The sequence below is a fragment of the Mus musculus genome, chromosome 10 (genome assembly GCF_000001635.26).
Source record: "Mus musculus strain C57BL/6J chromosome 10, GRCm38.p6 C57BL/6J".
Taxonomy (NCBI): domain Eukaryota; kingdom Metazoa; phylum Chordata; class Mammalia; order Rodentia; family Muridae; genus Mus; species Mus musculus.
This window is the reverse complement of record NC_000076.6, coordinates 82,734,251-82,746,139: the sequence shown is the minus strand read 5'-3', so window position 1 is coordinate 82,746,139 and position 11,889 is coordinate 82,734,251. Positions and strand designations below refer to the sequence as shown.

The 11,889-nt window shown below is 41.4% G+C and overlaps 1 protein-coding gene across 7 annotated transcripts in view; it reads right to left on the bottom strand.

The window, feature by feature from the left end:
* Positions 1-11,889, bottom strand: part of Hcfc2 (host cell factor C2) — a 96,859-nt gene that overhangs the window by 49,726 nt on the left and 35,244 nt on the right. For 5 of the 7 annotated variants that reach the window (XM_030245241.1, XM_030245242.1, XM_011243545.3 and 2 more), the window contains exons 12-14: positions 11,659-11,790; positions 7,676-7,861; positions 6,875-7,160 (exon numbers count right to left, since the gene is read on the bottom strand). In XM_030245241.1, the coding sequence (XP_030101101.1) occupies positions 6,875-7,160; positions 7,676-7,861; positions 11,659-11,790 (604 nt within the window). Of the gene's footprint in view, positions 1-3,711; positions 7,161-7,675; positions 7,862-11,658; positions 11,791-11,889 lie in introns of those variants that run through there. The other 2 variants (NM_001081218.1, NM_001368720.1) reach the window with 2 other exon arrangements.

Genomic DNA, 11,889 nt, shown 5'->3' with positions numbered 1-11,889 from the left:
GGATCTCTGTGTTTGAGGCCAGCCTGGTCTATCAGGCAAGTTCCAGGACAGCCAGCCAGGGCCACACAGAGAAACCCTGTCTCAACAAAACAAAACACACATGCACTCAGGAATACACACACACACACACACTTCTTACAGTGAAATCTAATGTAAGACATAGAGGCTTTTGTGGGGAAAACTTGTTTATTGGAAGAAATTAAAGATAGCCTAACCAATGGAGAGAGAGAAATAGCATGCTTCTGACTGGGAAGACACAGGGAAAAGATGTTGATTAGCACATTCAACACAACTACAGAAGACAATGCACAAATTTGGTAGGAAATGTATGTAACCATATGCAAAGGACTGACATCCAGAACATACTTAGAAACCATAAGTGTCAATGAAAAACAACTTATCAAACATGGGCAAAAGATACTAATCAGTATTGCATAGAAGAGGACCCATATATGGAGAATTATTCCATTAGTAATAAGCGAAATGCAAATTAAACCCAACATGAAATACTGTATAATACGCACCTAAATGGCAAGTACTAGATGTCCAAGAACGAGTATCTCCAAGGTGTAGCTCCAGGAATAGCAGAGACACTGCCAGTGACAGCCATTTAAAGCCCAGCTCAGCATAACAGAAGACTCCTGCTGTGATATTCAAGTCCATGGTCTCTGAACTCTAACACTCTAAGAAATTATTGAGGCACTGGAAGAGCTACAGCACATGAAGGGTGCATCTGTTAGTACTTCCCACACAAGAAACTAAAGCGGAGACTGACAGACACGAAACATCATGTCTATGCTTGAGTAGATATTAGCTGTGATGCTACACCTTGGGACAATACTGAAACTTGGGGAAAGCAGTAAAAGGACAACTGTCTCAATGCTGTGATTAAAGGCTGTCCTCAAAGACCCTCCTAAAGGTGTGGTTATTGAACCACAGTGTAATACTTCAAAGACACCTGACAGAACTCTTGCACATACAAGAAGCTATACATTTCTCAAACATTTACTGAGTATGTCCTGTGCTGTCACTGTCCCCAACACTGACACAACAAGGAACAGAATCTACATTACACTGGGCAGAATGTCTTCAGTAGCAACAATCTGAAAAAAAAAAATCCAAATTCTGGTAGACAGAAGAGCGCATATAATTGTAGTATTATATATATAGGAAGATGTGGAAGATGGTCATATGCATAAACATGGGTGTGGATGTAAAAGAATTCCAGGAAATGTCACACACCATGACTCATTTTACATACAAGTTCAAAACCCGGGAAATCTAAACATTTTATTAAGCACATACACATGTATGATAGAACTACAAATAAAAACACAGGAATAATTACTAAAACAAATCCAGAACACTTAAACTGCATGGTGTGTGTGAAGTGGGGAAGGGTAGAAGGTGTTCTAGGCAGGTAAGGGAATTCTGCTTAAGAGTTTGTTAAAAATCTCATTTTTACTTTTTTTTTAAACACCATATGAACAGTTTATAGTTGGCATGCCCTGTTTCATTGCAAATGCTTTTAAACAAGAAAGATGTGAGGCTGTGATCTATTCCACCAATCAAGACGACACTGCCACCACTTCAGTTGCGGCGTACAAGTCTGCGGCAGCCAACAGCAGAGGGGTTTCCAGGACACAGCAAACCACGAGGGGTGGATGATTTCTCAGCAAAGCTGGTGAAGAGTCTGCAGGCTCACAGCACCATAGCCCAGCTCTTCCACAGCAGCTCTCTGCCACCACTGCGTCTCTGCATGAGTGAGTGGTTTGCTCACTAGGTATAGTGACTTCTACAAAGCAGATAATGAGCCAGGCTGGAGTGTATAAGGTCTCAGCTAGCCTGGGGTTCGATGGACTAATTGTTAATGTAAAGTAAACTATACCTCCTTACTGAATGGCACTGCCTAGGCACATTCTCCTAATTGTGCATTTGTATGCTTATGTAGATCTAAATCCTGGGCAACATACAGCCATTCTCAACTGTCTCTCTACGGTCATCAGGGTCAGATCCCTTCTGGGCATGTAAAAAATGTCAACCGTTTCTAGACTGTCTGCCAACATCCCTGTCTGTGCCCATTTTTGTGGACTTGCAGCAGTTAAGGGACAACTTCTAGTTCAGGAATCAGTCAAAGCTCTGGCCCTCAATTCAGACATTCTGAAAAACTGAATGACAGCCGGGCGTGGTGGTGCAGGCCTTTAATCCCAGCACTCGGGAGGCAGAGGCAGGCGGATTTCTGAGTTCGAGGCCAGCCTGGTCTACAAAGTGAGTTCCAGGACAGCCAGGACTACACAGAGAAACCCTGTCTCGAAAAACCACAAAAAACCAAAAACAACAACAACAACAACAAAAAAACCCAATTGAATGAAGAGCTCATGAAAGAGCGAGGCCATCAGCCACTGCAGTTCTTGTCCTATTGGACTATGGAGTGGGGCAGGGCAGCCCAGGTGAAGCAGAGAAAGAGCCCCAAGGCCTCCTCAGTTCTACTCAAAGTGCCAGCAACTCATCACAAGTTATAGGCACTGCTGCGGTTATCTAGAACAACAAACACACAGACACCCAGTCAGCTCCGAGACCCAGACTCTTGCCCACATTTGATCTGGAATGAAGGTGGTGTCAAACTGCAACTGGAGGGTTTTGCTGCAAACCCTGGGGGTTTCTAGACCCCGCCAAGCACCTGCTATGCCTTTTACTAGATGTACACATGCTCCGTGTCTGATGGAGCCTGTTGAAGGCAGGAGACCCCTCAAGCAGACACTTTCTTTTTTTAAATTTTATTCTGCAAAGGACAGCAGCTCCACACTGACAGGAAGATGGAGAGCCGTTTGAGACATGGAGGCTAACTATCCCAAGATTTTACAGCTTTCATTCAGCTTACAGAACCTGCTTTTTAATTTCTTCCTGAACATTACAGGTTTTTTTTCCATGTATGCTCAGCATAAAATATTGAAGTTACAGAAATACATAAGTACAGGGACTTTTAACTGTCACTAGACTGAGGGGAGGAAGGCCAAGGTCACTTACTAATTAAGTATGACTTGGGCTGGAATCCCAGCACTGGGAGGCTGAGGCAGAAGAGTACCATGGGTTTAAAGTCACCCTAGGTTACAGAATGAGACCTTGTCCCAGCCAAACAAGACAGTGTATTGCCTAGTAAGCTCAGCAGTGGCATGAGGGACTGATTTCTGCCCGGTGTAGTGGCACATGCTTTGGATCATTGGAGGCAGAGCCAGGTGAATGGATGAGGTCAGCCTATAAGCTACATGGTTAACTCCAGGGCACCCATGGCTGTTTAGTCAGATCCTGTCTCAAAACAAACAGAAAAGATAGCAACAAAAAGGAACAAATACAAGAGATTAATCCACTAATCTCATTAAATGCTACAATAACTTCAGATCAGGACTTCCTCTTTTGAGAGGTCCTAGCATCTCCCTCCTAAACTCATTTTCTGTCTTGTGATTTCCTTAGGAACCAGGCAGGGTGAGGCAAGGCAAAACTAAAAAGTCTATTCCCCTCAGATTACTAAATACACTAAGCCACTCTCCTTCAAACCCACTCCATTTTGACTCCTGAGCACAACCTACTTCTTTCTGAGAGTCCATCCTAGGTTAGAGATCCTGTTATATTCCAGTGAATGACACACATCGGCATCCCACAGACAGGCTCTGCCACACTACACTTTAAGTCAAAGAAATAATACCACCTGTAACTGTTTATAGAAAAAGGAACTTTTATTTTACATATCATTGGTACACAATACATACAACTGCCTAAAACCAGTCTTGGGAAGCACAGCAGTTACTTCAAATGGCCAAAGACCAAGCCTACTCGCAGTCTCTCCACTTGGGAGCAGCTTACTACAGGAGTAACCCCCAGATACCAATCACTCCAGACAGAACATAACAAATGTCTTTACGTTACTATGCTATTGTTTTAAATAAAGCCCCTTAGTTAGAGCAGACACTCTAAAGCAGAAGCGATTTTTGCTCGTCTGCAAGCCTGTGAGATACTGAGTGGCAGCTTCACTCCTCTGCAGGTGACTTAACATGTAACTGGGTTATGGGGCAAAGGTGCCTCCCATGCAAACAGATTCTCTTAGTTCTTAAATACAGACTGAGTTTATATATAACTTATTTCTAGTTAAAACAATGCGCTAAAATAAAATAAGGCCAATACAGTATTTAAAAAAACATAATTCTAAGAGCATGCAGTATCAACAGTATTTTTACTTATGTGAACCAAAGTCCAGAACACATGGAAGAGGCTTGTGACACAAAGACAGCTATACAGCTTGGAGACAAAAGAAAGAAACTTAACTTAGGTAAAATCCTCTTGGAAGAGTTATCTGCCTGGGCTGTGGTGTTGCTTGCTATTAGAACACTAGCCTAGGTGCCCAGGCCCCAAGGTCAATCTCCAGTTCTCCAGCGTGCACACACACGCACACACACATGCACACACACACACACACACACACACACACACACACACATACAAACAAACAAAAAACCCAAGGTCTGCGTGCTGAAGACGGCAGCTGACGACGTGCAGTCCTTAGAAGCCCCCCGCTATGCATGTTGGCAGAACAGCTGCTCTCACAGACATGCAGCTCTAGCACCATAGGAATTGCTAACAGCAAAGCCACACAGATCTGCTAAGGGGATCTTTCAGCCACCAGTCCCATAACAGAAACATGATTTATGCTAAGGAAGTAATGCCAATGGAAAAAATACAATTTGGGCAATTCTTGAGGTAAAAAGGTTTATTATTGTAACAAATCGCTTAGTATAGAAAGGCCACCCTTTCTTCAAAGAAGCAAATCGGGTATTAGAACCATGGGCCCACATCTTTTTCCTGGTCTAGAATAGAAAAGAAGGTGATGCCTTTAAGCAAAATCAACTAAACCGCATACTAAATAGGTAAAATGAGCACAAACTCAGCGTTCTCGTCTGCTTGACATCAACCTTTGCCTCAATAGTAAGATAAATGGTTTCAAGATGCAAACTGCTAATTAATACAAAGAATAGGACTGGAAGCCCAAAGTTTTCTACTAAAGTAACTGGGCTTAAAACACACACTTTCTAAAACTGGCTACTCTTCTTAGCTGAGCACACATATACAGCAAAGCCTACTTACTAGTCCATATGTGCAAATCTGCATCCCATGTAACTTTGGTTAAGACATGTTTAGCTTCTATCAGACACATCATGGAAGCTACACAATGATTACAAACATAATAATGAGGTAAGTTCAAAGTCTACTAGTGCAAAAAGCAAGCGCTGCCAAAGCAAAGCACATAAATTAAATGAAGGCAGAGTGAAGCTCTCCCCGTGGGAACCAAAGGCCTCCTTGTAAACACTGCTTGGACAGGACCCTTTGAATTAGGAAGATTCATGTACCCAAAAGGTATCCTAACAACACCAGAGTAGTGCATTTATTTTATCTTTAGAGTTCAAAAGCCACTCATGTGTCTAATAGTTTGCATATTTTCTTCAAGAGAAATTTAATTAGTGAGACACATTAATTACAAATACTGTAGTATAAAAATCCCAGTTCTTTACAAAAAATTATATATTAAAATATTCTATACACTTTAAGTTAGTAACTGGCATATATATATCTATTAATTCTTCACAATCATATTCATCTACACTGGGCACATCACACGAAGGTTGGAGGGCACAGCTACTCAGTCGTCCTACACTGGCATGAGATCATGTCGCTGGAGAAGCGGACCTGTGCTTGTGCTAACTGCAGCCCTCGGCCTGAAACGTCTCCTCTGCAGAGTCTGTTCTGTGTGCAGTCACTTCCTAACTGACTAGCCAGCCAAATTATGACACTTCAAATGGTGGAAAGTAAGTTACCTGTAGCCAAGTGGTCTCGGAGCCTTCTGCATCTCTAAGGTGGCAAGGAGCCTGAAGTGGCCATCTAGTGCTTTTTTTTCCGATATAAAAAAGCTTATACAATTTTGAGGTAAAAATAATTCAAAAATAAAACATCTAGAGCATTTACAAAGATCTTACAAATGTTTAAAACACTGTAAAAACCTAGGTCCTATTAGACACGTGACAGTGTTCAGGGATATAGCCAGCTCCCAAGGAAAATAGGAACGTTTGGAGCTGAAAGGGACTTTAAAGGAAAACCCTCCTAACTCCTTCACTTGCCAGTGAAGAGATCAAGGGCCAGATAGACTAAGTGCTTTAGCTAAAGATACATTCAGGTATCTTGGTCAGACACAAATCAAGACTGTCCACTATCCTTTTTATATTTTGCTGGGATTCTCAGAAAATAATTTTAAAAATCAAAAGCAGAGTTGCTGACCTAGCCTTTCTCTTTTAATTGCTTAAGCTTGTGATAACTGAAGATAAGGGAGTAAGGTGGCTACTAAACTTAGAATCGAAGATCCTCTGCACTGAGAGATAGCTGACAGAAGACCCCTGCTCCTGGAATAAGGCCGGCGGGTACTCAGCCAGGGCATTTACAACATGGGAAACACCCACCACAGTGGTGTACACCAGCCAGTACTAAACTCATCTCAGTAGCCGCAGGATGACTGAGTAAAAGAAAAGGGGCAATACACCTTACGGCTTTTATCTTCATTTTGCTATTTTTTTTTTCCTTTATAAGCAGCTATATGGGTAAGGAAGAATCCATATACTAATTTTCAGTCTTTGCTTCTTTCTATCTTTATTTGGATCTAGAAGTGAGCAAATACATTTTAAGAACAACTTACAAACTCAAATTCATAACTGCTAGAAATACAGTCAGAGAATACTCTCAAAGAACAGATGTTCATAACCAGTTACTAATAAATAACTATCACAACAGCTTTAATAAAAAACAACTCAACTCAAAGGAGCTTTCTTACTGTTACCTTGAAGCCATCGGACTTGTGTGGCTGGTCCATAGCCCTTTTCATTCTTTGCGGATATTCTGAACACAATGGCGGGTCTGGATGTGTAATCAATATGTGCATTTGCAAGCTGCCCAGCAGTCACTGTACATGAGGTTTTAAGACCACAGTAGATCCTCATGAATACAAGTTGGCTTGGATTATCTTGCATCTGTGCTGTGCGGATAGCCAAGTAGGCTGAATATTCCAAAATATTTCCAGAAGGTGAAGTTGGAGGCTCCCAGGAAAGGTGGATACCGTCAACATTCTAGAAAAGAAGAAGAAAGGTGAAGGGCTCTCCAGCTCTCTCGAGGATCACTGTGCCTTTACAAGACAGAGCCTTCCTTCCCCGGGCCACCCTTACTGCTGACTAAGACTCTATCTTAACTGGCTCCACAGTTTACACACACTTTTTACAAAGTACAGTTTAAATACCCAAGCTTCCTATCATATCCCCAAAGGGCATTTTCCTTCCTAACAAAGAGCAAGGCTTATAATAAAATGTGATCCAGCTTCGTATGCTCTGAAATCTAGAACTCTCCAGAGTGAACTCTGGGTGATGCAGGCAAGACAGTACACACTGACTTCAGTCCTTCTGTGCTGCGCATATTATAATCCGGCTTGCGATCTGGTACTGAAAAATACCATGCATGGCTACTAAAACGTTTAACATTTAATCCACCTCTCTTAGGTACTTTTCATAAGTGCTAATACGAATGTTTCAACATAGGAGTTTCAAATCATTTGTATCACAGTCAAGTCGTGCTGGACCTGACAGACTACCTTAGAGATGCGGACTGTAGATGGGGCTCCAGGGAAACCAGGAGTACACGTTTTAAATTCACTGACTTTACTGAGAGGGCCTATTCCACAGCCATTGATCGCAGCAACCCTGAACTTATATACTGTTCCTGGAACAAGATCCTGTTTCTTAAGCAAACTGTAGTCAGGCACGTCTGCATTTCCTACCTGAAATGTAAAATATACAGAGTCAGAGAAAAGGCACATATAATACGTCAAAGTTAAAATTCTATTTTTATTAAACAACAAAACTTTTTAAGAATGAGTGTATTTTAAGGACCCAGTTCCATAATGTATTTCTCTCTATCACACAAAGAGTAAACTCTAATACAGAACCCATCAAGCCCCTGCCTGAACCAGGGATTCTTATCCAGAGGAAACGTGAGCTGAACCTCTCAGTATAAGGAGAAAGGCAAGGGAATTCTGCACAGGAGAGGCAGTAGAGGCAGGAAAAAAACAACAACTAAAAATTAAAAAACAGAGCTGCTGTCACAATAAACAATACAAATCCCCATCCCCACTCCACGTGAACTTATTAAATTCTTCTGGGAGAAGAATCCCAGCCTTGGTGTCATATAATAGTCCTACTAGGAGCACTGCCCTTTAGAGACAGAAAAGTAAGCTTGGCAGAAAAGTAACATGTAGTGTATTTAGAGACTCTATTCAGGATATTAAATGGTGACATCCTCTCTCTCGGGTGGTACTACTCTAGCATCTATACCCAGCAAAGGCTTTGCAACTCTTCTGCCCAGCCACCAGGCCTATGCCACTGGACCATCACACTGTGTGGAAGCCTGGTCTCAGAGATCTGGACAACTTTGCTCAGTTAACACTGAAGAATGTCAAAACTAGAAATTCAGATACAGCTGAGTAGTGGTGGCACACACCTCTAATCCCAACACCGTAGGGGAAGAAGCAGGCAGATCTGAGTTTGAGGCCAGCCTGGTCTACAGCATTCTAGGACAACCAATACTACACAGAGAAACCCTGCCCCTATTTTATAAAAACATAAAACAAAACAAATGCAAAAAAAAAAGTAAAGTAAAAAAAGAAATTCAAATTCAAATGTTCTCGCTGCAGGTTTTTGAATTAAGAAATTAAAAATTAATAAAGTTTTGAAAAATTAGGTTGCTAACATGTCTTCACATGTGGACATATCTTTTTTTTCATTTTTTAAATTAGATATTTTCTTCATTTACATTTCAAATGCTATCCTGAAAATCCCCGATACCCTTCCCCCAGCCTGCTCCCCAAACCACTCACTCATCCTGGTCCTGGCATTCCTCTGTACTGGGGCATATGATCTTCGCAATACCAAGGGTCTCTCTCCCATTGATGGCCGACTATGCCATCCACTGCTACATATGCAACTAGAGACACAGTTCTGGGGGTTACTGGTTAGTTCATATTGTTGATCCTACTATAGGGTTGCCGACCCCTTTAGCTCCTTGGGTACCTTCTCTAACTCCTTCTTTAGGGGCCCTGTGTTCCATCCAATAGATGACTGTGAGCATCCACTTCTGTATTTGCCACTGGCATAGCCTCACAAGAGATAGCTATATCAGGGTCCTGTCAGCAAAATCTTGCTGGTGTATGCAATAGTATCTGCGTTTGGTGGTTATATATGGGATGGATCCCCGGGTGGGGCAGTCTCTGGATGGTCCTTTCTTCCATCTCAGCTCCAAACTTTGTTTCTGTAACTCCTTACATGGGTATTTTGTTCCCCATTCTAAGAAGGAACAAAATATCCACACTTTGTTCTTCCTTCTTCTTGAGTTTCATGTGTTTTGCAAATTGTATCTTGGGTAGTCTAAGTTTCTGGGTTAATATCCACTTATCAGTGAGTGCATATCATGTGTGTTCTTTTGTGATTGGGATACCTCACTTAGGATGATATCCTCCAGATCCATCCATTTGCCTAAGAATTTCATAAATCCATTGTTTTTAATAGCTGAGTAGGACTCCATTGTGTGAATGTACCACATTTTCTTTATCCATTCCTCTGTTGAGGGACATCAGGGTTCTTTACAGCTTCTGGCTATTATAAATAAGTCCGCTATGAACATAGTGGAGCATGTGTCCTTATTACAAGTTGGAACATCTTCTGGGTATATGCCCAGGAGAGGTATTGCTGGATCTTTAAGAATTGAAGACCCAGAAATGAACCCACACACCTATGGTCACTTGATCTTTGACAAGGGAGCTAAAACCATCCAGTGGAAAAAAAGACACCATTTTCAACAAATGGTGCTGGCAGAACTGGCAGTCATCATGTAGAAGAATGCTAATTGATCCATTCTTATCTCCTTGTACAAAGCTCAAGTCTAAGTGGATCAAGGAACTCCATATAAAACCAGAGACACTGAAACTTATAGAGGTGAAAGTGCGGAAAAGCCTCGAAGATATGGGCACAGGGGAAGAATTCCTGAACAGAACAGTAATGGCATGTGCTGTAAGATCGAGAATTGACAAATGGGACCTCATAAAATTGCAAAGCTTCTGTCTGTAAGGCAAAAGACAATGTCAATAAGACAAAAAGGCCACCAACAGATTGGGAAAGGATCTTTACCAATCCTAAATCAGATAGGGGATTAATATCCAATATATATAAAAACTCCATAAGATGGACTCCAGAAAATCAAATAACCCCATTCAAAAATGGGGCTCAGAGCTAAACAAAGAATCCTCAACTGAGGAATACTGAATGGCTGAGAAGCACCTGAAAAAATGTTCAACATCCTTAATCCTCAGGGAAATGCAAATCAAAACAACTCTGAGATTCCACTTCACACCAGTTAGAATGGCTAAGATCAAAAACTCAGGTGACAGCAGATGCTGGCGAGGACGTGGAGAAAGAGGAACACTCCTCCATTGGAAATCAGTCTGGCGGAAATCAATCAGTTCCTCAGACAATTGGACATAGTACTACCAGATGTATCTTTATATGGACATAGATTCATCGTTAGGCAGGAATCTCAGCCGTAAAAGTGGTGTTTACTAGAATTTTCATTTTTATCAAGAATTAAAAATATTCAATGTAAAAAAGAGTAAAGGCTGCCAAAGGTTTTGTTACAGAAACTAAACTGATATGTGATATTTAGGTTGGTTTGGGTATCCCTCATCTGAAATAATCAGGTATTATAATATGTGATACAGGCTCTTATTGTGTCTCTCTGGCTGCCCTAGAACTCTGTAGACCAGGCTGGCCTCCAACTCACAGACATTTGCCTGCTTCTGCCTCTTGAGTGCTGGGATTAAAGGTGGGTGCCACCACCACCCACCCTGAAGCAGGCTTTTTTTGTTATTCTTGTTCAAGATGTGGTTTCTCTATAAAGCCCTGGCTGTCCTGGAACTCACTCTTCAGACCAGGCTGGCCTCAAACTCAAAAGATCTGACTGCCTGAGTGCTGAGATCAAAGGCATGCACAAACACCACCATCTGAGACATTTTTTAAGCCCTTATTTTATCTGACCAGACCAGATCTTGGACCCCAGCCTTGGAACCCAGCTCAATTATACCTGTAATCCTATTAAAGTAATTGGGAGGTGGAAACAAGAGAATCAGGACTTTCAGGCCAGCCTTGGCTACCTAAGAAGTTTGAGACTAGCCTGGTTACATGAGACTCTGTCTCAAAAAAAGAAAAGATACACACCTTAGTCAATGCAGATTATTTTTAAAATGATATGTGTCGTATTTAAAAAGCAGCATTAAAGAATGCAAGATGATTATATATACAACACTCTCAATAATACACTGTGGAAAGATCCCAACTTAATTCCTTCAAATGACCTCAATTACAGTTATCAAAATAATCCTACTCTCCAGGATCACAATTCATGTTCTTTATGTTTAGCTTGCTTTTTGAAGTGCTAGGAGTTATGCCAAATTCACGTACATGATAGGCATGCATTCTACCACAGTTACATCCTCAGCTCTCAAAGTATAGGAAATTTATTAACAGTTACCTTTGACATACTTTGTTTTCCTTTTGGTAGCAAATAAAACTGGCTCACCAAAGCTGTGTTGTTTTTAAAAATTCCCACATCACACCACTGCTCTGCTTTCAAAATGGCCACTGGATTTGAAGGTGTCTCTTTCTAATTTCAGAGAAAGGAAAATTTATGAAGACCACATTGAACATAGAACTGTCAAGACTTACATAATCCCATGCAGTGATCTACAAGTGTGCACATGGA